The sequence below is a fragment of the Diachasma alloeum genome, unplaced genomic scaffold (genome assembly GCF_001412515.2).
Source record: "Diachasma alloeum isolate Michigan unplaced genomic scaffold, Dall2.0 Dall_scaffold_00364, whole genome shotgun sequence".
NCBI lineage: Eukaryota > Metazoa > Arthropoda > Insecta > Hymenoptera > Braconidae > Diachasma > Diachasma alloeum.
In genome coordinates, this window is record NW_021680503.1 from 419,779 (window position 1) to 446,722 (window position 26,944).

The 26,944-nt window shown below is 35.5% G+C and overlaps 4 protein-coding genes across 5 annotated transcripts; 2 read left to right on the top strand and 2 right to left on the bottom strand.

Moving 5' to 3' along the window:
* Positions 1–1,477: 1,477 nt before the first annotated feature.
* On the top strand, positions 1,478–11,010 carry LOC107041406 (trehalase). The gene is made up of 9 exons (XM_015261965.2): positions 1,478–1,756; positions 2,663–2,779; positions 4,470–4,771; positions 5,931–6,109; positions 6,177–6,358; positions 6,887–7,133; positions 9,038–9,278; positions 9,346–9,545; positions 10,671–11,010. Exons 1-9 carry the CDS (start codon positions 1,659–1,661, stop codon positions 10,830–10,832), a joined length of 1,728 nt encoding a protein of 575 aa, XP_015117451.1. The 5' UTR covers positions 1,478–1,658; the 3' UTR covers positions 10,833–11,010.
* LOC107041407 (B9 domain-containing protein 1) lies at positions 10,973–13,662 on the bottom strand. 2 transcript variants are annotated; one of them, XM_015261966.2, is made up of 5 exons: positions 13,455–13,662; positions 12,234–12,345; positions 12,025–12,133; positions 11,832–11,950; positions 10,973–11,125 (listed from the first exon to the last, which is right to left on the bottom strand). In XM_015261966.2, the coding sequence occupies exons 1-5, from the start codon at positions 13,575–13,577 to the stop codon at positions 11,025–11,027; spliced, it is 564 nt and encodes a 187-aa protein (XP_015117452.1). In that variant the 5' UTR covers positions 13,578–13,662; the 3' UTR covers positions 10,973–11,024. The 2 variants fall into 2 exon arrangements, with proteins under 2 accessions (XP_015117452.1, XP_015117453.1); XM_015261967.1 differs by having other exon boundaries at positions 11,089–11,125; positions 11,782–11,950.
* Positions 13,663–13,747: 85 nt separating this feature from the next.
* Positions 13,748–23,012, bottom strand: LOC107041405 (aconitate hydratase, mitochondrial). Its single transcript, XM_015261964.2, has 8 exons — positions 22,817–23,012; positions 20,099–20,253; positions 19,539–19,705; positions 18,125–18,921; positions 16,595–17,045; positions 15,842–16,115; positions 14,997–15,345; positions 13,748–14,621 (listed from the first exon to the last, which is right to left on the bottom strand). The coding sequence occupies exons 1-8, from the start codon at positions 22,847–22,849 to the stop codon at positions 14,481–14,483; spliced, it is 2,367 nt and encodes a 788-aa protein (XP_015117450.1). The 5' UTR covers positions 22,850–23,012; the 3' UTR covers positions 13,748–14,480.
* LOC107041368 (muscle M-line assembly protein unc-89) lies at positions 22,999–26,671 on the top strand. Its single transcript, XM_015261890.2, has 3 exons — positions 22,999–23,386; positions 24,284–24,457; positions 24,935–26,671. The coding sequence occupies exons 1-3, from the start codon at positions 23,339–23,341 to the stop codon at positions 26,669–26,671; spliced, it is 1,959 nt and encodes a 652-aa protein (XP_015117376.1). The 5' UTR covers positions 22,999–23,338.
* The last annotated feature ends 273 nt before the right edge of the window (positions 26,672–26,944 follow it).

Consider the following 26,944-nt stretch of genomic DNA (forward strand, 5'->3'; position numbering starts at 1 on the left):
TGTCAAACAAATGTACCTGTGTTCCACGAGAGCACCGAGGAAACCATACAAAAATATGGGCATGACTTGGTAAAGTTTGGACGTCACGTAAATTCATTTTCTACTGGCGTTGAATTCAGAGGATAGTGCCAGCAGGCTTCCGCGAATTTATGCCGCTGCAATCCAACTATGAATATTACTCATGAATTCAACAACTGATGAAGTGATTCAGCATTCATTAGATTTATCCCAAATTTCTGAAAAAATTGAAATTATTTATTGAAATAAAAATACAAATATTCAGTTATTAAATTGAATTAAAAACCAAAACTGAATATTTTTTGCTCAATCACTTTTGGAATTGGAAACTTCCCAGACCATTCTAGTGGTTACAAATTCATACTTCTAAAATTCAACTGCAAATATAAATCACAAATTAAACAACAAATGAACAACAGATGAAGTTTAGTCATTCAACATGATGAAGCTGGCGATAGATTCGACAGCAGAAGATTCATCTTAGGCGAATCTACACTGAGAGAAAAACGATAAAGTTCTCAAACAAGTCTTAGAATTAATATTTTTTTGAAAATGATCAAAAAAGGATTTTTCCGTGCCAAACATGCAGAGAGTGCGCCGGATTGAAAATTTTATTGTATTATTTTCCATGGGTGCCAAAATAGTAAAGCCTTACCGTTTCTCATTAATTTTTATCTCAATAATAATGTAGGAAAAATGAATGGTTTAAACAAAGTTTTTCTCAATGAGAATTCAATTGTTGAATAATTTATTCAGAATCGTCCTAGCCTCTTCATCTTCTTCTTCGTTTCTCCTTTGCTTTTTGCGTTCTTTATTATTTTTAGTATTGTATATATATTTGTTTAGAGTTAAAAAAATTACAGTATAAGAAAATATATGTATAGTATACATAGTATATATTATATGATATATACATATATACTATGTTACATATGTATTTTTTTATTACAGTAAGAAATTAATTTCTCTTCTTTCACAATTACTGTAAACAAAAGATTACAGTACATTAAAAAATATACATAGAAATCATATTACATTACTTGATAAGCGGAATAGAGGCTTCAAAAATCGTTACACTGGATTTTTTTAAAGTGGATAAAACCCAAATATTCAATCATTCAATACAACAAAATGAAGTCAAAGATGAATTCGCAACCCGATTTTCGCTCCCCGAAATCTCCAAATAACAAACCCCCCTAAAGACCGTAAAACCCATAAATCCTCATCGTCAGTAGCATTCAAAATTACGACCCCACTTCATCCTCATTTCCATCGAAATTCCGCATTAGAGGTAAATGAAAATGTAAAATTCTAGTTCACGTAATAAGAGTGGAGATATTTCGTAATTGCGCAGACTCGTGTACTTAGCAATACTGCATTCATTTAATTGTCGGTTCTGCACAGTGTCGCCCCCTTGGTCGATGCAGGATGCCCAGAAGGACTCGCTCAAGCGTCTGAGCCGAGGAAACACTTGATATTGTCTTACACTCGAGTTTGTAGAGCGGCGCTGAGTGCATTTGACGTTATGAAGCACTCGCGTTCGCTGTCCCCTACTCTCGATAATTAAAGAACGATCCGGGATTTCTTGCGGCTATTTTTACTCTGTCGTCCTGGAATCAAAGGGCAGAGGAGACGGGAGCATGTGGCGTGATCACTTGTTGACCTTTTTTCTCCTGCATGCGACCGGCAACGCCGCAAGCATTCGAGCAAAAAACGTGAAGACGGATCTCTGCAACAGGTATGTTAATTCAAACTCTCCACGGAGGAAAAAATTGTATAGAAAAATCTAGCGAATTCGCTAGAAAATTCTGCTGGATTTCTCCCGAATTTTCTATTAGTTTTTGACCGATTCTACACAGTTTTTTGAAATTTTTTGAATTTGAAAAAATTGAAAATTGTTTTTTTGAAAATTAAGTAATTTTCAATATTCGGAATTTGAATTCAATTTCAGACTAAATTGCTCATGGAATTCCTGATTCACCTTGGAAATTCAATAAAATTAAGTTCTTTATGATGAATGATCATTGAATTTTCAATGACAATTTGAATTTTCACACCGATCTCGAAAATTAAGCATTATATTCAATTAAATCTTCAAGAGATTAAAAATTCTAAAGAAAAATTGCCTGAATTTTCACGATTTTCAGACATTTTCATTGTCCTATGAACCTGATAAATCAAATTTCATTGAATATTCTTCTTGAATTGATTGATTTATCAATAACAAGATCAATGGAAATTCCATGTAAATTATTCGTTGTTAAAAATTTCAAGATTTTTTACTTGAAATGTCAAGGGTAATTTTCTAAGAGTGTACTGAAATGTTCAATAGAGAAAAGAAAAATAGAATGAAAAAAACTTTGAGAAGAAATTTGAGCCGAGAAAATCCCATAGAAAATATCTGAAGAGAATAAATTATTTTATATAGAAAAATCGAATTCTATTGACTTTTTCTGTTGAATATTTTCTATTGAATATTTCAATAGAATCGGCCAAACACGAATAGAAAAGTCAATAGAAATGCTATAGATTTTCCTAACGAATTCGTTAGGTTTTTCTATTCAATTTTCTCGTGCGTGTCGTCTTCTTTGCTCTCTTTTGATTGAAAATTTTCAATCGCGGATGATTTATTCTCTGTTCGCAGTCCTATTTACTGCCACAGCTTACTATTGAAGACTGTGCAGCTGGCGAATATATTTCCGGATAGCAAAACATTTGTGGACATGTATCTGTTGAACGATCCGAAGATCACATTGGAGAAGTAATTTGAATATAATTATTCAGACTGTTAAAAGGGGGGAGGGTTGATGAATTCTAGATGATCTGGGGGAGATGACTATTTTCCGTAGAGCGGGGAATGAGAAATTATAGAGAAACCTAGTGAATTCGATAGATAATTTTGTTCGATTTCTCCTAAAAATTGTAATAGTTTTTGAACGATTCTATCGAAGAATTCCGCAATTTTACCGGTCTTTTTTGTAGGAAATGAGGTTTTCGTTGCAATTCTCGCAGATTTTATTAGAATTCTATTGAAGATGGACTAGAAGTCTCGTAGGATTTTTTTTCATTTTTTATTTATCAATTTTTATTGAAAATTGTGCTTTCACAGAAAATCTCTGACTGAAAAAAATTGCTAAATGTCGATTGTTCTATGTGACTCATTCTGCTGCAGTTTTTTGCATAAAAAATCTCACCATTTATTCAGATTGCACCATTTATTCGGATTTTCAATGAAAACATGAATATTCAGTTCCAAATTGTGCTCAATTTTTAAGTTATAAAAAATTGAAGAATGTTTACCTGAATTTTCCTGATTTTTATTAATTCTCACGGAATAATTGAAAGGAATTTTACAGCTTTCATGAATTGTTCCCTACAATTCTGAATTTTCAAGAACGAAGTTCCTTGAAATTTTAGTGAAACTATAATGTAATGAAAATTTCCAAAAAGTACACTAAAAATTTTCCCCAAAGATTTTTAATGGTGTACATAACTACGCAGAGAAAAATTTCCTAATTGCAGACCATATTTACTCGAGAAAAGTAAATTATTTTCAATGGCTTAAATCTTAGAATGTTTGCGCTTTACGGAACGGCGATAGATGATTATTTTTTTAAACATTCATTGTTTATAAATAAATAATTTAAATTGTGTAAACTTTCTGAAACATTTTTTTAAGCATGAAATCGACTTCTGGTAAAATTGTGAATATGAATAAATTTGTTACGATTCCGATCACGTGATTTAAATAAATTATTTATATAAAATTCATATAATTTTCAAAAGTTTTAATTTTTTAATTATTTCATCAATCTTCCTTCAAAACTTACACGTAAACTTGCTATTTTTTCAAATTTTTAATTTAAATAAATAATAATTCAAATAATCAAATCATTGTAAAATCTCCAGAAACATAGGGTCAAACGGTGCTCACATGAAAGCTCTGATGTTCGACTACAAAAGTAGAAAAGCATTTCTGGAGAAAAATATCCAAAGCCCTTGTATCTCCTTAAGGCATAAGACGTGAGTTGAGATGCCCGGGAGAATTAAACGATTGAAGAAAAATTACTTGCCTCAAGTAAACATGTTTCAGCCGTCAGAAGTTTTTTTGACTGAACTGAGTCCTGAAAAATTAATTCCACTTACATCGCGATAACACAAAACACGTGATAAGCAAGGAAGCCGTTGTAAAATGTTGGAAACGGAAATTAAATAATTCCTCTCGGTAGTGGTAACTCCATGCCCCGGGTATTTCCTTGTAAAACACAATCTCCCTCCTGAAGCTTTAATTTTAAAGTCATTATTCCGTTGAAAACGTCAGATTCGCTGCGCATGAATAAGGAGTAACAACTCCTGTCGTAAACGTGAAGCGGTCGATAATCTCGGTGGGAAATGAAAATGTAATTATTATCCCATAACAATAACACTGTGAAAATCCTTGTCCCCGGTAGTTTCGACGAGTTGATGTCGGCAACAGGTGGTAAGCCAAACAAAACGCGAGTGGCCCGCTTCGTTAGTGAAAACTTTGGAAAGAAAAATGAACTGCTTACGTGGGTGCCACCGGACTGGCAAGCCAAACCCGCTATCTTGGACAGAATCAATGATGAGGGGATGAGGGAGTGGATTATCAAGCTCAATTTCATCTGGAGAAATCTGTCGAGGACGGTTCATCCGGATGTCATCAGATATCCAGAGAGACACAGCCTTATTCCAGTGAAAAATGGATTTATCGTGCCTGGTGGGAGGTTCCGGGGTATTATGAATAATTTTAACAGTGACGCATTTTAGTGTTTATTTATCATTTATAATTTTTAGGCTTTTATTGGCGTGGAAATCCATGGGGACTGGAAAATATCAGAATTCGGTGTTATAAACATGCAGATGAATCCAATAATTCTTAATAATTCAAATTGAATTGCATGGAATTTTTAATATTTTAATTATCTGTTGGTCAATTATTGATACGAAGAATTTCTAATTTTTAATTTTAATTTTTAACGAAATTTATTGCAAGAAAAATATACAAAAAAATAAGTTTCTTACAATAGGCCATCGCCTGAAGGCTTTCAGCCAAGTATTTACATATGGGCATAAGTTTTTATTCCTAATTAAAAAACAATTAGGAATAAAAAAAAAATTCATATAAAAAATAATTTTTCAACAATTCCAAATGGAAAAGGGATTTATCGTGACTGGTGAGAGGTTCAGGGGTATTATGAATAATTTTAACAATGACGCATTTTAGTATTCATTTATCATTCATTATTTTTAGTCTTTTATTGGCATGGAAAACCATGGGGACTGGGAAATATCAGATATCGGTATTATAAACATTCAGATGAATTATTAACCATTTTATACTCGAAGTAACCAATAATTCGGAATAATTCAAATTTTCGAAAGAAAGTTTTTAATTTTCCATGTATCTCGCTTAAAAATTGGAATTTCAAATTTTTTAAATCATTTAAAAAATATTAAAATTCCTTTGGGCCATTTTAAAGCAATTTTTCAACCAATCAAAAGGGTAATGGATTTATAGTGCCTAGTGGGAGGTTATTATGGATCTCCCTTAAACATTAAAAAATTAAAAATTAAATCCCAAAATTGAAAAATCCTTTTAAACTGATTTTTCAACAATTCAAAATGGAAGCCAAATTCGAACCCCAAAAAGTTCAAATAACGACATTGTTAAAAAATGTCAGATTGCAGTAAAACCTCCGATAAATGGAGCCAATTAAATTTTCCTCACTGATATTTCATCACACGCAATAAAGGTTTCAACCCAATCAACTGGGATTAATTACTCAGGAATTAAATAAACACAATCCGTGTGTTCTAATTTAATAGCCAGTGGCGCGTGAGATTTCGCATAAACAAAGTTTTCATCACAAAGAATCGATTCTCCCCCTCAGAATTTTATTACTGGGACACGTACTGGGTTATCGAGGGTCTTCTCCTCTCGGGTATGGAAAAAACAGCAAAGGGAATGCTTGAGAATTTCCTGTCAATGGTCGAGGAGTACGGTTTCGTTCCCAACGGAGGGAGGATTTATTATTTAATGAGAAGCCAGCCTCCACTGCTCATTCCCATGGTAACTATACCCCCGTAATTCCCCGAAACCATCATCCCTCCGTATAAATTTTTTGTATTCACACCAGGTGAAGAAATACGTCGACTCTACTAATGATACAAAATTTATATCCGAACACTTGCCACTGCTGGAGAGAGAGTTTGAATATTTTCATCACGGCAAGAGTGTGAGTGTTATTAAAGGGCGTAAAATTTATAGAATGGCCCATTACGTCGTTACCAGCGAGGGACCCAGACCCGAGAGCTATTGGTACGTGAAAAAAAATATACGTCACCATTGTTTTTTGTTATTTTGCTCGATCAATGCCATTAGTTGTGAGGAAAAGATTTAATTGAAAAAGTCAATCCATTAATATTTTTTCTACGACATTAGATTTTTTTTGAAAATTGAGCAACAGTTGCACTTGAATTGAACAAGTCTTCAATTCAAGTTTCATTCGAGCATAAAATATACTTCAATCAAGTTTATGGATGTACTTGATTCTGATATAAAATATACGCAATTCAATTCAATACTCTTTCCGCGTTTCAAGATTTCGTACTTGAAATTTGAGGAATAATTTTCTCACAACATAATAATTCTTCAGTTACTGATATTTTCTGAAAGAATATCTCCGCGTGTCGTGACATGTCGAGGCATCTCCGCCCAAGATAACGGAATAAAAATGAATAACATTTCAAAAGCTTCAAACATATTCTACTGCTCACAAAATATTTCGAAAAAAAAAAAAAATAATAAAGCCACAAAAAATGTTTTATCGATACGTTTGGCTCGCAGGGAGGACTACGAGGAGGCACGGCGTCACGTTAAACACATAGACGAACAGGTATTTTACGATGGAATAAAAGCAGGCGCGGAGAGTGGCTGGGACTTTTCAGCGCGCTGGTTTATTTCGGAAGGCCCTGGCTTTGGCAATCTCTCCGACATTTCCACCCGAAATATTATACCAGTCGATCTCAATGCATTCCTCCAACGCAATGCACGGCTTCTCGGTGAATTCCACCGAATCCAGGGGAACACTAGGGTCAGTAAATTCCATTTGAATTTCATAAATGAAGAAAAATGGAACACCCCGTAGTTTCATTCATTTTCATTGATTTTTTTTTCGCCCAAAAAATTATATGATTAATATTCCAAACGTTCACGAGAGCGAAAATTCTATTCATCATTTAATATCGGGGTATCGTGGGGGACGGCATCATGCATTATGTACATAGTGTGAGGGAAAACCTTTGTGCAATCGTAAATTCAAATTATAAAAATTTCACAACTTCGTGAATAAGGAAAATATCAAACGGAATGGGCATGAAATAATTGAATAGAATAATCTGGCGCTTTCACTTGGGAATTCTATTAATTTTTTTATGGTTGCTACTGACAAATTTGGAATGAATTTACCGATTTTTTTTCATCATTTGCGTAGTTTAACACCAACGCGGAATTTTCATGACGTAATTAGCTGTTACACAAAACGAAGTTCCTTCATTTTTTTTTTATCTATATAATGATTTGCATTATTATTATCTGTGTAAAAATTGTAATCCTGACATTTTCGTTGCAAGAATGTGAATGTTTAATTTACTGAACATTATAGGTTAAAAAAAATGAAGAATTATTTTATTATTTTTTCTCCAAGAATTCTAAATTAAATTCAGTAGCGAAGCGGTAAACCGGGTTTACTCGATTTTCACTATTGGCCAGTATTTGACGAATATCTCGGAATCTAAAAGAGATAGAAGAATTTTTTTCAGTACCTTTTTTGTAGAGCCAATTCAGGGTTATGAAAAAGGTCATAAGAAAAATTCTACTATCTCTCTTAGATTCTGATATATTAATCAAAAACTGGCCAAAAGTCAAAATCGACTTAAGGATGTACTACACCTTTCGGCCAAAATTCTGTTTTTTTTCATTTTTCGGGCAAATTATTGATTGGATTGACGCAAAATAATATACCGTTTTTGCGTTGTATCATTATTGACTGACTCACGAAGTTTCATGGTAGTGCAATCATTTTCCTGATTTTTTTTTAAAGTTTTGTGAATTTCCGAGGTTTAGAAAAAACGCAGGAAAATGACGATCAAATGGCGATCATGAAATTTCGTCAGTTATTAAATAATGACAAGACGTAAAAACGATATATTTTTTCGCGTTAATTCAATCAGCAATTTGCCAGAAAAATTCTAAAAACGTGAATTTTGGCGAAAAGGGTGTAACACATCCTTAACCCGGTTCACCGCTTTGCTACTGAATTATTAAAATTTTTTTTTTTAATTCCACATGCTTAGATTGAACCTGTCGACTTGCACACAAATAACTTAACATTTACAAGTTTGAGTTATACAATCTGAAATTCAAGTTGCGTAATGTGTAATTGGATTGGTACATTTTAAGGATGTTCGACACCCTTTTAGCCAAAATTGACGTTGTTTTCATTTGTCTGGCAAATTATCGATGGGAGTGACGTGAAAAAATATAACGTTTTTGTGGTTTGTCATTCTTTAATGGCTCACGAAGTTGCGTAGTGGTGCGATAATATTCATGCGTTTTTTCCCCAGTTTTGTGATTTTTTTTAAAAGTTTAGAGAAAACGCAGGAAAATGTTCGCACCACCTTAAAATTTCGTCAGTCATTAAATAATGACAAAACGCAAAAACGTTATATTTTTTCACGTCAATTCCATCATAAGTTTGCCAGAAAAATGATGTAGAACATCCTTAATTTCGTAGAGTTCAATACCAATTCCTTTTAACAAAGGGTTGATGCAAAACATGAAAGGACTCAATTGTGTAATAGCTCATTTTATCGAGAAATAGCTGTGTTAAAACAAGTCTTGCACAAAGATCAACTATCGACGTTTCCTCTTCAAAATGAACAGCAAAACAAATTCTTTCATGCATGAATGTTCTTCTCCTCCCTCACCCTTGTGCAGAGAGCGAAATTTTACGAAGACATTGCCGCAACGTATCAGCGTGGTATTGATCACGTACTCTGGAATGAGGATGAAGGTATTTGGTTGGATTACGATATGAAAAATGCACGACCGAGAGATATCTTCTATCCGACGAATTTGACGCCTCTATACACCGGGAGCTTTAATAGAAGTCACGGCGAAATTTATGCTAAGAGAACCGTGGAATATCTGAAGCGCCGACGGATTGGAGATTTTATGGGTAGGAAGTCGCGCGAAAGGGCGGCGGTGGGCTGTGATTTAATGCTGTACTCTTTTCGATTGATTAGGGGGCACACCGGCCTCGCTGGATGAGACTGGACAACAATGGGACGCACCCAATGCTTGGCCGCCTCTCCAATCCATCATGGTGCAAGGGCTTCGGAATACCGGAGTGGAGCCTGCTATGAGCGTTGCTAAGACACTCGCGACCAGGTGGCTGAGAGCTATGTACCTAGGCTTTCAGAAATATGGGAAAATGTTTGAAAAGGTAATTTCAGCATAGTGCGGGGATGAATAAGTTGGCGAGGCATGATGTGTGAGGAAATAATTCATTTTGGAGATGAGGTTTTTTTGGGAATGTCTGCGAATGGAGGGGAGATGGAAAGCTTTTTGGAAAGACATTTTTTGGAGAGAAAATCGAAGTCTAGAAGAAACAAGTGGGAAATTGGCGATATACTTCCGGATGGTTATTTTGGACATCATTCATTTTATTTTATTTTATCAAATTGAATAAGATGTCTTTTTAACTACACGCATGAAAAAATTTAACAGAAATCCTAGCGAATTCGCTAGAAAATTCTATTGGAATTCTATAGGAATTCTATGGCTTTTCTATGGGATTTATATTGGAATTCTATTGAAAAATTCTATTTGTTTTTTGCACTGATTCTGTTGGATATTCGATAAAAAAAAGTCTATAGATTTCGAATTTCTGTTGAAATTTTTCTCTTGAGTTTTTTTCTGTTAGAATTATTGGGCATAAATTTTCCAAGTTTTTCCACTCGGATTCTGTAATGCAAAATAAAACAAAATCCATCGGAATAAAGTTGAAATATCATATTTGAAGGAACCATCAGAAAGCTCACTTTCAGGGAAATTCATGAAAAATTCGAAATTTTCAACAATCATCATAAAAATCAAATCAACCAATGCTGCTATCGTAATCATCTTTTAACTTCAACTTAATGGCATTGAAACAAACATTTTAAGCTATGATTGAATTAATTTGAAGCATGATATTCAAAGATATCCCCGGAATTCTGATTTTCGCAAAATACAAAATTTTTGAAAATATTCAAATAAGTCAAAATAATCGATCAAATTTTTTAAGCCATGATTCAATGAATTCAGAACATTTTTTTTAAGTTATCGTGGGGCAACCGAAATTTGAAAAAACTAGTGGATGAATTAAATTTTCCAAGAATGCAGATATTTATTGAAAACTCGAATAATGCATTCACATATTTTGTTCACGTCTCAATTTTTTCATGGAAAAATTTCGATATGTCCCTTTAATTACGAGATATTCAGAAAAAAATTACGTCTAAAGACGAAATGATTTATCTTCACACGCGCGAATCATTACCGATGACATTGTGAATATATTTTGAAGTACGATGCGAGAGAGCCAGGAAAATTCGGCGCCGGAGGAGAGTACACGTGCCAGCAGGGTTTTGGATGGACGAATGGAGTTGTTTTCGAATTTCTGGATATTTATCCTAACGTCACTGCCGATGAATTGCTCTGCACCACCTGCACTGCCGACTTCGATTGATGAATTGTGGGAGCGCGTATTGAGGAATTAATTAATTCTGTTGAGTTCGTACCAATGGATATATTCGAGAATATATCGGGTCTTGATTTACGAAATGAGTTTTGAGGCAACTCATGCATTCAAAAGTATTTATTCCAGTATTTACAGTTATTTTGTTAATAAATACACCTATTTGTTCAATAAATTGGTCTTCTATTTGTCGCGTTCTCCATTATCATACCCCAGCTTATGAAAATCCTTGAGGACGATGTTGAATGTCACACTTATGGATCCCTGGGCTCTCATCCGTGTCACTAGAAATTTTAATTCATGTTCATGGAAAAATCGATAGAAAAATTCTTTTTAATTATTCCACGAAAATTAATAGAAATATTGAAAATTCAGGTAAATATATTTTTGAATTCTCAAATATACTTCTGAATATTCATGTTTTAGTTGGAAATTCCAGTATGTTTTTCTGCTGTTCAACAATTTGAAATTTCATTGAATTTTTAGTAAAATGAAAAAATTTTCCTCTATTTTGTCACTGGAATTTAAAAAATATAGGAAAATCGATAGAAATTGAAAATTCCAGTTGAATTATTCCACGAAAATGGAATAAGACAAGGTAAATATATTTTTGAATTCCCGATTAATTAAATTTCAAACGCAATTTGATATTGACTATTCATGTTTTGATTAAAAATTTACAAGTTCCCAATTTATTTCCCCCGAAATCGAAGTCAATGTCCTGAAAATATCTGTCAGTAATTATTATTTTTCCAAGATGATCATTCCCTTTTGTTTTTTTAAATTAGGATCTTCCTCTCCATGATATTCATTCATGTGATATTCCGACAATGATATTTGAAACAGCTGCCATAATTAGTGCTCTGCGAGTCTGGTACGAAATTGTTCGATAATAACAGGATGACTGAACATTGAACAGTTAGTCGAACATCTTTGGTACCAGATTCTTCCCCCGAATAAGCACGATCGTCTTAATGATGGATTAATTACGCTCTCGGCCGTTGCCTGATGCCAGTATCGAGGGCTCAATTAGCTCGGGTCTGCGTCCAGTCAGCCAAGCAGCAAATTGTTGGAGTTTTGAGGAAGACTCGGGAACGTAAATTGAAGTCCTGCGATGTAAATTTTGAATTACCACGGGTCAATGCCTTTGTATAAAGACCGGAGTTATTAAAGATAATTTTACTCTTTCTCGTGCCGTCCGGACGTTAGGGGCAGACGACACACCCCGTATCCTTTCACGATGTCATGTCCAAAGACGTCGAGACCGTAAATTGAGAAGACCATTTGAGGCCCTGAAAATGCCCCGACGAATAAATTATTTGTTCATTTCACTCATTCAATTCATTCCCCTCGTTCTGATTGAAAAAATTATTGAATGTCCGGTGCACTTACATCCGTAAGGATTCATCGATTTGAATGTAACATCAAGGGGAAAATTCCACACAGCAAGACGTCGCGCGTCGTTGGTACATTTGCACATCTGAGTGATGCCTTCTTCAATTCCCTGATTAATGGAAACCGATCACATCGAATCATTGATTAATGCATTTGCACTGTTGGGAGTTTTTTAAATATTCGTAATTGCCGCATCTCAATGTTGCGAATTTGAAAGCAATTCGATATTTAATAGTTAATGAAATTTCTCATTCATCTAAAAAATTTAAGGAAATTGAGTTTTTTCAATTGAGTAATTACTGATATTTCAATGACGATTGAATTTTTAATAGATTGAGAATTCTGAAAATTAGTTGGAAGAATTTTCACAATTTTAATTGAATAATTATTAAAAAGTTCATTCCCAGAACTATTATTTTGCATTTTATTTTTTTTATTTCACATTTCTTCTAACATTTCAATAATTCTCTTTGTGCTTTCTCTCCTCCAGTTCAAAGGTCTCGATGTAAATAGCTGAGATTGGGAGACTGAACGTAGTTTGTTACAGTAAAAATGGATTTTAATATTGGTTAATCTTTTGAAAGTTTTTTCCAGCTGGGTATTAAATGTAAAAATGTAAAATGTATATGCATTTTCTCTCTTACATGTAATGTTTGTATTCATGACCGTATTTTATGGGACAAGGGGAAGGGAGCAAAATGTAAAAAGCCAAGAGGGTATACACCTGGAAAAAAATATATTAAAATAGTTCTCATCATGAGGAACTGAAAATTCGAATCTAATTAATACAGATAAAAATATTTGGCTGAAATTCGCGGTACACTTCTTGGAAATTTTCATCAGATTGAATTGTCTCATTAAAAAATACAAAATTTTATGGAAAAATCGAGGGTAACGATGAATTTCCATTCAACTATTCCCTAAAAATTAATAGAAATCAGGACAATTCCACTAAATACATTCTTCAACATTCAATGAATTAAAAATTCAACGTAATTTGAATTGAATATTTATATTTTCATTGGTAATCCAAGTAAATTGGGAATTCTCGTCTTCTTGCTACTCAAAAATTGTAATTTCATTGGAGACTCAAGATAATAAAATATAAAATATCAAATAATAATAATTTATAATCAGGGATCCAATTTACAACAAAAGTAATTTTCCAACCGTGCAGTAGCCCCCAAACTCTTCAAACGAATAAAATAAAATACTTACCGCAACAATGCTCCAGTCATCCCCGAAGTGGTACTGATACTTGCAATAAGCATTATCAATCTCATAAAACATTCCATACTCAATAGACCCGGTGGCACAAACAAAAAATTCTCCATTCGACATTTTACGTCACCTCAATGTCTATTCAATAAACTCCACCAAAAGTTCTCCCCATCATGACTCCAGCTGTAAACAACTGGCTAGCTCGATGGCATATCCATTGTTTACCCACGCCGTTGCCATGCCAACGACAACCGCACGGTCCAACTGGTGCCCCCCAGTAAATTAAACACTTTTTTCATTTTCACTTTTATTATTTCACTTTTGGCTTTCATTTTTCCTTAAACTGGAATTCATCATGACTCGTTAAAGCCATCAAACGTATTCCTAAATGACAATGCATAATCAATAATGTACAAGCTCATTCGATCTAACAATGATCTTTATGTATATAATCTAATTAAAAAAACTCACGTCATAGAATTTTCATGTACACGATCACCGATTGCATGGCAACATAATTTTCAATGGTATAATTTATCTTGTTGACGTCGAGGGGTCAGAGGAATCGACGACGAGGCTGATGATGGACACGTCGATGCCCCCAATCCCTCGAGACGTCAAATGAGCGCGTGATTTTTGTCGATAAAAATCGTTGAATTGATGAAGTGAAAAGATACAAAGGCGATTCGATGCTGTTATTGTCCTAATACAAAATCATATTCTCTTTTTCAAATCCTGAAACGACTCATCGTCATTGTTTCGAGCATTCTGTTGCGTTTTTTACATTATTGTTTCGATAATTTTCTCCTCATCTGACTACGTGGCTTCATCAATCGTTTATTATTACTCTCGTGGACTATTCACCAACTCGCGGACACTGTGACTCTTCCAGTATACCTTTCATTAATCTTTATTTATAATTCGCTTGTAATCTAAATATCAACCTACGCGGAGTCGACTGCGTGCTTGTTTGGCTTTCATCAGTGTTCTTTTATTGAATTTCGCTTGGTGATGGTGGGTTTTCTAACGGCCACTGGCTATCTCCTTCATACGGTTGAGGGCTGATCCAGCTTTGAACCATCCTATTTGCTGCTCGTTGAGGGTGTGATTGAGGGTAATTGTGTCTACTTTTCCATCTGCATGTTTGATCTCTGCTTTTACGGGCTGGAATTGAAGGGGAAATTTGAATTAGTCTTTGGGGATCGTTTCAAAGGAAAGGATAGGGAGATGATTAACTATTTTTTTTTGCTTTTGGCAAGAGCTGTGTGCGGGGTCTTTTTAACTCTTTAATTTTGCATTCAGAGTCTTCTCCAGAGGTTTTTTCCGTTGCAGATAATTCCCGGAAATTTTCTCTTCGTCATTTTTTGTCCGAAAAATGATCATTGAGTGGAAAAAAATGAAAAAATTAATGACAAACATTGGCTTTTTTTATTTTCAAGGGAAATTTCAGATGCTTTTTTTCTTGGGAAAAATCTGTTAGGGGAAAATTTTTTCGAGGAATTTCCTCTCAAACTACTGAATAAAGAGATAATGTCGTACCTTTCCAGGCGCAAGATCCTTCAGTCCCAGAAGGCTGATCTTATCAGTTGGCTGAACCTTGTCATAATCACTGGCATTTGCAAATGTAAGTGGCAGCATGCCCTGTTTCTTGAGATTTGTCTCGTGAATACGTGCAAAACTTTTGACAATTATGGCACGTCCACCAAGGTGGCGTGGCTCCAGGGCGGCATGCTCCCGAGACGAGCCCTCTCCGTAATTCTCGTCACCAACTGCGCACCATCTTACTCCATTCTTCTTGTAATGACGGGCCACGTCTGGCACACCAGCCCACTCACCGGTCAGTTGATTTTTTATTTTATTCACTTCACCATTCTCAGCGTTGACAGCCCTGCGGGGGAAAATCGAGCGTGGAGTGATGTGAAAGTAATTTTCGTACAGTTTCGAGGGGCATTATTGAAGTATTTACGGAAACAAGTTGACTAGTTTGATGATTAAAAGTCAATTTATATAAGTTTTCATCACGAAATTGAATTCTGATGTTAACGAAATAGAAATTGATTCACTTGAGCTCTCAGAGAGTTGAATATTTACGATAAAAAATGGTTCACTGGCATTTATAATATGATTTCGATCCTTTGTTGATGAAATTTTCAGAAGAAACTTCATTTTTTTGCAATTTAATTTCAATAAAAATAGAAAATAATGACATAATAATCAATAATAATAAATTATTAATTATTATTCAATTATTATCATTAATTTATTATTAATTAAATTTTTAATTCTTTGCATTTTATTAAAAATTAAATTATGAAAATTATTTCATGATAATAATTAAATAATTTAATTTTCAATAAAATGCGAAGAATTCAAAATTTATTTACCCAATGAACATGTTGTTGGAGATATTGTCAAGATGACCTCGATACTTCAGCCATGGTCCAGCCGCTGAGATGTGATCAGTAGTGCACTTTCCTTTGACCTTGATGAGAACTGTCAAATCAGTGAGGTCCTTGCCGTCCCATTTGTCGAAAGGTTCAAGAAGCTGCAATCTCTGGGACTTGGGGTCCACGTCGACCTTTACCTTGCTACCGTCAGCTGGTGGGGCATTGTAGGTCTCCTGGCCAGGGTCGAAGCCTCGGGATGGAAGCTCGTCACCTGGGAACATTATTCAAATGATTTTTTTTTCCTAATGGACCAATTTCATCATTTTTTGTTAATTGGAGAAGAATAGTTTTCGTAATTCTTCATTTATTTGAAGAATTAATAACTTTCTGAGACACCTCAACAGGATCTTTCACCCAACACTATTCATTACTACAATAATTCAATAATTGACGGGATCTTTGAATTTAATTAGTGATAATTATGTTAGTTTTTTATCTGTTTAAAAAAATCAGAATAAATGTTCAATTCAAAGTAAAATGTCAGAGTAAAATGTCCCTCATCTCCTAAATAATTCAACAATCACCAAAAACTGACCATATAGCTGATATATATTTTTTTTAGGGTCACGAGGGTCAGAATGATTCAAAATAAATGAAGGCAAAAAAATCGCATGAAACGTCGAGACCTGAATAGAAAATTTGGAAAACTTTCGGAATTAATTCCCCGAAAAAATTCCACTCATTAATTACCATAAGGATTATCCAACAAGAACTCCTTTCCATCCTTCCCCTTCAGCTTATCACTCAGTGGATTGAAATCGAGGCGCCCAGCGATCGAAAGTGCTGTAACAAGCTCAGGGCTCGTCACGAAGGCGTGAGTGGCAGGATTGGCGTCATTTCGCCCGGTGAAATTACGATTGTACGAAGTGACAATGGTGTTCTTATCCCCCTTCTTGATGTCCTGCCTGTCCCACTGGCCGATACAGGGACCGCAGGCATTAGCCAGCACAATCCCCCCGAATTCTCTGAGAGTCTGAGCAATTCCATCCCTCTCGATTGTCGCCCGAATCTGCTCGGACCCAGGAGTCACGTTGAATGTGGATTTGGATTTAATTCCATGCTTCAACGCCTGTTTGGCGATGTTTGCGCACCTCGCCATGTCCTCGTAAGAGCTGTTCGTACAGGAACCGATCAGTCCGACCTGTAATTATTTGAAATATTTAGACTTTCTGTAATTGAAAATTCAAAACTTCATTAAACAAGTGGGAAATTGCTCTTGTATTGCATATAGTATAATTATTTTTGCTAATAAATTAGCAATATGCTTCCAAATGGTTATTTTGCACGTTGTTTCCTTTTATCATGTATAATTCACTGTTTATTCCATTTTATCCTATTAAATGAGATTTGTTTTTAACTAATTTTGTCAAATTCTCAACTTAGTTGAATGTTATCATCATTATTATTCTCATTATCCCTTTCTTCTATACAACCGATTGTCTTTTTTGCGATTCTATCTCTCCCCTCAGCCCTTCGATAGAATGTTAATAGAAAAATTTTATTTACACATACAAGAATGCATTTGAAACATCACATTTGAAGAAATCATCAGAAATCTCATTTTCAGGGAAATTCATGAAAAATCCGAAATTTTCAACAATCATCATAAAATTCAAATCAACCAATATAGCTATCGTAATCATCTTTTAACTTAACTTAATGGCATTAAAACAAACATTTTAAGTTGTGATTGAATTCATTTGAAGCATGATATTCAAAGACATCCCCGGAATTCTGATTTTCAAAAAATACCAAATTTTTGAAAATGTTCAAATAAATAAAAATAACGATTATTGCTATCGCCTTCATCTTCGAACTCGGTTAAAAAGACATCCAAACAGATTGTTTAAACCATCATTCAATCAATTCAGAACATTTTTTTTAGTTATCGTGGGATAACCGATTTTCGAAAAAATTCGAAAATTAAAAAACTAATCGATGAATTGAATTTTAATTAATGACGATGGATAGGACTCAACAATACCTACATTTATAATATAACACAAAAAATCCAAATTTTAAACTTGAACAAAGTTTTCATTCGGAAGTAAAAATCAATGGAAAGTGTAAATTGTTCAATTATTCCATGAGAATTAAGAGAACCCAGGAAAATGCAACTTTTTGGCCGTGAAACTTCATGATTTTTTCCTAAAAACTCCAAGCCCACCGCAATTTCATCTTTTCCCCAAAATTGAAGATAACAATTGAAAACCGACAAACCTTAATTTCATTGGGCCAGCCATTCTGCTTGGCAATAGCTCCCAATTTCGAGATGGGATTGGCAAGATCAGGTGTGAATGGCCCATTGACATGTGGCTCCAGGGTCGTGAGATCGAGCTCAATAATTTGATCGTACTTAGCGTTGGGATCAGCACTCAAGAGACTAGTTTTGAACATGTCAGCAGCAGCTGCAATGTCCGCACGTTCAGTTGCCTTCAGATAGTCCTGCATTCTGTAGTTGTAGGGGAATACCGAGGTTGTGGCGCCAATTTCAGCGCCCATGTTGCAGATTGTGGCCATTCCCGTGCAGCTGATAGAGTCCACACCAGGTCCAAAGTATTCGACAATGGCGCCAGTGCCTCCCTTCACCGTTAAGATGCCAGCAACCTTGAGGATGATGTCCTTGGGGCTGGTCCAGCCCTTGAGCTCTCCCGTCAACTTGACTCCGATTACTTTCGGGCATTTCAGCTCCCAGGGAATGTTCGCCATGACGTCCACTGCGTCGGCACCACCGACTCCAATACAGAGACCACCCAGACCTCCACCGTTGGGTGTGTGCGAGTCTGTGCCGATCATCAAGAGACCTGGGAAGGCGTAGTTCTCGAGGATTATCTGGTGGATGATTCCAGAGCCTGGGTTCCAGAATCCTACGCCGTATTTGGCTCCTGCGCTTTGCAGGAAGTTGTAGACCTCTTTGTTTGTGTCCTTGGCACGCGCCAGATCCTTGTCACCACCCACTTGGGCCTCAATCAAGTGATCGCAGTGGATTGTCGATGGTACAGCTACCTTGGGCAGTCCTGGGGGGTCAGGGGAATTAAAAATTTATCATTTTCACAAATTATTAATTTATAGACGTTAAATTTTTTGGACTAAGTATGATATATTCTGATTTGGAAATTTACTACTCCTTTAGTAATTATGTTGCAGTCCAATTCATTTATTTTAAATACTTTGTATCTGTGACATCATTCTAGCTTTTTTAATTCGTGAATTATGTCAGGGAGAATACGGAAATCCTTAGTTTTTACATTGGATTCATCAATTTCATAAATTAATAAAGTAATTATTTTCACAAATTGTTAATTTAAAGATAGAAAAATTCCTGGATCTAGTATGATATTTTATGGATTGAAAATTTACTGGTTCTTTAATAATTATTCAAGTTCTTTTATTCTAAATATTTTGTATCTGTGACATAATTCTCGATTTTTTAATTCTTATATATGAAGAACTTTTGAGTGGAAAACATAAATTTCTTCATTTGAAAATAAGATAAATATTTTTCAATTAAAAATACTCATTTCTCAGGCAACACCAATTGTTTTTTAATTGAAAAACATTCTTGAATCAATAATTCTAAAATTCTTGATTCAAGTTTGTTATCTTTTCATCTAGTGATAGTGAATTTATGTACCAGAGCTGATAAATTGTAACATAGCCATCTGTGCTGTAGCATCCTGCATAGCCACACGATCTGGCCTCAACCTCAGGTAACTCGTCCCCCTGACGATCTCCTGCTTGTCAGGCTCATCGAGATGAGAGTACAGTACCTTCTCCGAGAGAGTTAAAGGTCGTCCCAGCCTTGAATTCCCAACAAATTTCATTATTCACTCGAATTGCATGGGAAACTGAATCAACAAAACGTAATTAAACAATTCTCTGTTCATTCTTCAGCATCAAATGACCTCGACAACAAACAATTTTATTATGAAATCATGAGAAACGTTTCTAGTAGAGAATCTCTTCAACTGAAGAATAAATTTCCCAATATTTCCTTTAAAAAAAAAATTATCGAAGAAGAGGATGAAATAAACAAATGATATTTTTTCTGGCTTGATTGTTTGAAATGAGACTTGCTTGATCAAAATTGGGTCATTCAACCACAGATTTATTATTCCAGAAAATTTCAGAATTAATTAATCACGTTTTTATCTCTTTTTTACAGTATATAAAGTTTGATCCCATTCGAGTTACCTTTTCTTGACGACTCTGAGGTTCTCATCGAGCTTGTCATACGGAAGGTATGCACTCTGATCGAATTTTGACATCGCCACCTTGGCGGCAGCAAAGCTCAGGGGACTCATGCTGAAGCATCTTTGTTGGATATCAGCAGCGATTCCAGTGAGTCGCTGCATCACAAAAAAACATCATCAATCATATTCGATGATGATGGTGTGAGAGCCTTCCTCGATCAATTCTACCGATCGATTATCTCTGTTATCAAGGAATCATCATTTGTGGTATTCATGATAAAGATATCGAGGGCATTTTGCATGATACGAATGAATGAATGCTCAACAGAAAGACAATTTCATGGAGAAAATTCCAGTTTATACAGAATTAAGTCCCTTCATTTTTTTGATACATGTGATATTTTGCATTGAGACATTCTCTAGGAATTGTAATCCCCACATTCTAATTACCCGATACACATGTTGAATTTTACTAAATTGGTACGTAGGAGAGAATGAGGTAATATGGATACTTTTGACTTTGTTTTAAATATTCATAGCTCGGAAAGAGATTTATCCATGGAGCTCATTTCACGAATTTTATTTTCCATTAGAAAAAAATTATTCCATTTCATCAACAATTGAATAAGTGGTTTATATTTTAAAAAAAGTCAAATGTGTCCATTTTATTCCATTCTCATTGAACAATTTAAATTCCACATTATACCACGCACGAAAACATTTCATAGAAAAATCTATCGAATTCGTTAGAAAATTCTATTGAATTTCTATTAAACTTTCTATTAGTTTTTGGCTGTTCTACTGACATGTTCAATAGAAAAAGCCAACAGAATTCGATTTTTCTATATAACTTATTCTTTTCATATATTTTCTATGGAATTTGCTCGACTCAAATTTTATAAGTTTTTTTCATTCTATTTTTCTTTTCTTCTTATCAAGAAAATCAAACGAAAAAACTTGGAAAATTTGAGCCGAGGAAATTCTATAGAAAATATCTCAATAGAATAAGTTATGTAGAAAAATAGGATTTTATTGACTTTTTCTACTGAATATTTTCTATTGAACATTTCAATAGAATCGGCTAAAAACTAATAGAACAGTTCAATAGAAATTCAATAGAATTTTCCAACGAGTTCGATAGGTTTTTCTATTAAATTTTTTCGTCCATGACTATTCACACTTGTAAATGTGGATTTATTGAGCACGATTTGACGTATATAATTCAAGTTTGTACAATTCAAGAAAACCAGAACATTTATAAAACTCGGGCCCTGACTGACTTTTCTTGTATTTTCTTTTTCTTGAACTAGAAAAAGGGGACGCGCTTCGCGCGCGTATGATTCGTCATTCTTTTCTGCATCTTATTTTCGATCATTATGTATTCATTTATTCATTAAACAGGAGTTAATGTCCGCTTGTATTATGTTCAGATGTAAGAAATTTTTTTAGAAAATGATCTTTAAAAATTTTGACGACGAAAAATTCACGTTGTTTATGTTTTTTATTCATAAGCTAAGATAAACTTGAAATATTCTCAAGTCTAGCACATGCTTGGTAAAATAGATTGATCAAAAATGTTTCACGTATTTTTTAATAGAGGATTTCACATGCTCAAATTACAATTTTGAATCAACATTTACAGTTAACTAATGAACTTAACATTTACAAATAACATGGAATTAACGAAAACGAACTCCATTGTTTGCAATAAGTCTTTATCCCAAAAAATTTTTATGAATTCAGAGAAATAATAGACCTTTTCGTTTTGGAAATCTCGAAGAAATATTTATTCTGTTCATTGAACTAAAAAATCCCCAGAGAAATAATAAAAAATTCTGATAAATATTGACATTTAAGATGCTATACATTTGAGCCCTCAAAAATGATGATTTATAGGGGAGGTTGGGGTAAAACGGACACTTTTGATTTTTTTTCAAATGTTAATGAGGGGTTGAAATGTTGGTGAAATTTAATAATTTTTTTTCAATACAAAGAACAACTTTTTCCCTTTGTGATGAGCCCAAACTTAGCTCAATTGATAAATTTGTTTCTGAGTTATGAATAATTTAACAAAATTCTAGTGTCCATTTTACCCCACCCGCCCCTATGTAAATTCAGTAAAAGTGTCCGAAAATCAAGTGACTCTCCGGGCGAAAAGGTCTCCCGACGAAACGAGTTTCCGAATTATTCAAAAAATCCTCTATCACACATGAAACAAGTCATGCGCACCCACCGCACCTCACATAACCTTAGAATCATACAGCCTCCCTATATACGCAACATCAAAACGTTATGTAAGATTGAGAATATTTTTATTCCCTAATGCAATAGCCGGACTTTTTCACCGTGACAACCCCCCCGCCCCCCAATTTCGACATTAAAATTGTTGGAGAGTCGAGCAGGAGTCGTCCCCGTCACTTGGCTCCGAAAAACCCGACACGAATCGATCATTTCTCAACGATTAATTCGCTCGCTGCCAATAAATCATGAATGCGAATGAAAAAAATCCGATATTTGCATATTGAGCCGGTTTTTTGGAGCACGAGATCAAGTGTCGAGACCTTTATTCAGGTCGAGGTATCCGCCAACGTGAGAATAATTCTGGGATAATCGTCAACCAGTCGTTGCGAAAATAAATAGATCATTTGACATTTAAAAATACAAATTGTCTAATAGGATTAGCACGTGATATTGAGGTATTTAAGACACTTGTGCTCACCTGTGCGCGCAAAATACGAGCGCAGTACGACATTGTTGAGTGGTTGATTAAAAAACGCGAATTTTTGGTTTCGATTAACTGAAAATTTAGGAAAATACGCAGGCGCTCCGGATAAAATAGTTTGTTAAAAGACAATCTCTATTGTGGCAGTCCTTCTCAAACCGGCCACTAGAGAACTGAATTCAACTCCACCACCCCAGTTTTTTATTCTTGAATGTTAAACGGTCGCGCATGCGCAGTTTTACTGATTATTGCACCGGGTGTGGGGGGAGGAGCGCTGAAATTTTGCTCTAGATATCGGGTATCGGTTGCTGATAAGGGAATCGCGGGCTGTGGAGGGAATTCCTGGGTTATTTTCAGTCGGTTTTTTAACTTCTGGCGGTCAGGGGGACGTTTGCTGGCTCGGAACGGGGTTTTTGGGAGTCTGACAAGTGGTTTTGAGGTTATAAACATGCTGTGAACTGTGAGAACTGGAGTACGAGTGTGTTGAGAGGAATTTACGAGAATTATTGCGAAGGGAAGATGAGTGACGTGAAGGGAAGACTGAAGAAATCAGTGTCCAAGGATGAGGTACAGGATTCATTGTCGTTGTGAGGCGAAATAGGTGAATTGTTGGTGCATGCAGACAACGTTTTGCATTCTTTTTGAAGTTCGTTCTTGTGTCTTTTAGTGTTGTTTATTTTAATAAATAAACATTGTTGTTGAGGGGTGTTTGGAGATGTATTTTATAATCCATCGAGAATTTATTTTTCAAGGGAGAATTTTTTACATTTTTGAAGAATTATTTATAGTTATAAGGGGAAATAATCTTCAGGAGATGAAATACTCGACAAGTGCATACGATATTTTTGGTAACACTTGGTATTTTTGTCTCGGTAAATGGGTAGTTTAGCTTCCTCACAAGAATTCAATTTCTCTTTATAATTAACCATAATAAATTTTACATATTTCATTTATTTTTTATATTTCTTCTGCTAGTCCCACTGTGAAAATTCACAGTGACAATGACTCTTTCTTCTTAAATTGTTGATGAAGTGGGATGATTTTTTCTTCATGGAGAAAATCATTTCATAAATAATTTTCATGTAGGGGTGGGTGGGGTAAAATGGTCACTTTAGACTTTTTTGAAATTATTCATAACTCAGAAACAAATTGATCAATTGAGCTCAGTTTAGGCTCGTCACAAAGGGAAAGAATTGTTTTTTGTCAAGTGTCCGTTTTATCCCAACTTCCCCTATAAAAATTCCCTGTAAGCTTCTTTTATAAATTTCTCATAAAATCATTCCTTGAAGTCGTTGAATGTTTTTATCGAAGAATTTTCTGTATTTTTAATGATTTGAAGGAACTTTTGCAGAAATTTAAAGAATTCAAGAATTGTTTATAACTATTTTGATGTTTAGAACTGTAAATAGTGTTTATAACTACTTTGAAAATACAAATACTCAGGAAATTCAATTTGTATTGAAGGTATCAAGCAGCAACTCCAGTACCTCATCATTTTCATCTGATGAAGACAGCGGCAGCGATGGTGACTTGAAACCAATCAAGGATTACCTGTCAAATCGTACAGAAGTGGCAAAACAATTGTTCAAATCAGTAAAAATTGAAAAACTCAGGATGATGTTGCCACAGGTCCTCAAGGTAAGTAATTTTCCTTCTTTCATAGTCAGTATCAACATCAATATGAATAAACACTATTGGAAAAAAGTTTGAAATTTCATGGACAATTGAATTCAATTTACAATTTATTTAAAATCATGAAATTTAATATTATGATCATTCTATGCAGCAGGAAGACGAGAATTCCTCAATTTACTTGAATTTTCAACGAGAATATGAATTCTCAGTACCAAATTATGCTGAAATTATCAGTCAAGTTTACTTACCCAAAAAAATTATAGAATTTCCCTTGAACACGAAAAAATAAGATTTGCTGAAAACGGCGAAACATCCTTAATTTCCGAGGAATGAAATAAAGACAAAATCAAATAAAATGACCAAATACCTTGATATATCAGTCAAACTAAAACTCGTTAAAAATTTCAAAGAACTGTCCCAGAAATTTCACCCGAAAAATTCTCAACATCGCAATTAATGACCCCCCATCATCAATTACAGAAGATGGAGCTGAGTGAATTGGAGGAGTGGTGTGCGAGTGAGCTGTGTGGTATGTCGAAAACCCGAATACTGTCAATTCTGAACGGTACACCAATGTCCGGTTCCTCTGACACCAGTGACTCCGACGGTTCGGGTCCCTCCCTAGAGATCATATCCGACACAGAAGAGTGGCTGACAGACGAGGACGCCAACGTCAAGCAGGAGCCCCTGTCCCCAGGCTCTAAATCCAAAAAGCTCAAGACGAAGCGCAAGAGCAAAGCCCCAAGCAAGCCTCCCCCCGAGAGAGAAAAGCCCCGCAGAGGAAAAATTCGTGCCCCAGAGCCCGAAAACGTCAAGATAAAAAAAGAGAAGAATGAGCCCCCAAAGCAGGAGGGGGAGAGCCTCCTGGACCTCCTGGAGCTAGAGATGCGAGCCCGAGCCATCAGAGCCCTCATTCGTAAAGAGGACATCATCCCCAGCGCAGACTTCGAGCAGAGAATGGCCTCCAACAAGAGTGCACTGAAAACAACCCTAAATTCAGTTCTAAACGTCAAAAATAAAACGATGGGCGAAAGCTCGAGGGCACTGGCACCAATGGAAACATCCGAGACTCTAGTTGAAAAAATCGGTGAGGACGAGGATGTAGTGCTCCTCGTCAAGCCCACTCCGACGATTGAACTGATATCGAGTGACAGTGAATCCGAGAATTTGAATGAACGAGTGAATAAGAAACTGGAGAGTGAACGAGCCCCGGAGAAGACTCCCAGGGAGGCTATTCCTCCACGTGTTGTTGAACCTGAGACTGCGAAGAGTGTCGAAATACATAAAACACCAGCAATAACTGAAGAGCCTGGTTCCACGGGGAGTTGTGCCCCTCAGCATGAGATTAAAGAAGCTTCAGTTGGATCAAACGAATCGTCAGAAACGGTAAAGCAAACACTGAGAAAATTAAAGAGAAGACGTCAGATACGAGCCAGAAGTGAGTCCCTCTCTGAATGTCCTGAAGCAACAGATGTCATATTAGAGGTTGCAAATACGAAGGAAAAGGAATCTGAACCGCTTGAGGAGGGGGAACTTGATTCGTCTGAGGAGATAAAAATTCAGGGTGGGAAGGGGGAGCAGAGGGGGGAAAAATCTGGGGAGAAAACTGTTCCTCAGAGTGATGATAAATTGGGGGAGTACGAGGAAATAATAGATCTGGATGATTATCCTGATGACATGTACAATATTGAACCTGAAGAGAGTGTGCCTCAGGTTGAGGAGAAATCGGAGAAACTAGAGGTGGTGAAGGAGGTAATTGGTGAGGGGGAGGATGAGGGGTCAGCCGAGACATGGGCAAGTCGTTATTACCAGACCGACAATGTTCAGAGTGTAATTAAAGAATCTAAAATTCAATCGGAGATAAGGAAACGTCTGCGAGAACGGCAGAGACTATCCAAATTGAATAATTCACCTAAAGAAACTCCGAAAGTAAACGAGGATAATGATGCGAAAGATAAATTCAAACCAACTGGCTCTGTTGACGAGTACTTTGCGCTGAAGGGCTCCACTAACAGTGGTGATAGTAATTTATCTCCGTCTCAAAGTAGTGAAACTAAAAACTGTGATGAAGGTCAAGTTGGTGGGAGGGAGGGAGTTACTGGAGGTGAAGAGGAAATTATTGCTCCTTCTGCCTCGTCTTCTTCACCGAAGAACGAGGACGGGGCGGAGGCGGGGGAACCAGTTGCTGCCACTGTAGTGCGAGATGATCAGTTATAAATATATTTTTTACTCTCAAAAATCAGTGCTTTATTACGTCTCAATTGACCCGTTGATCGTAAAGATTGTGTTCGAAGACGTAAGTAGATTGCAGTATTATATTACACGTAATCTGCCTCAACAACTCAGACTAGAAAGTCACGGCGCATAATACGATCATTCACTATTACTTTCTCATAATAATGGTAGCTATTTAACGGAAAACGCAATGTGTTACGTTGGCTGATGACAATGGTTTATTTTGTCGGAAGAAGTGTTACAAAAGTCTACATT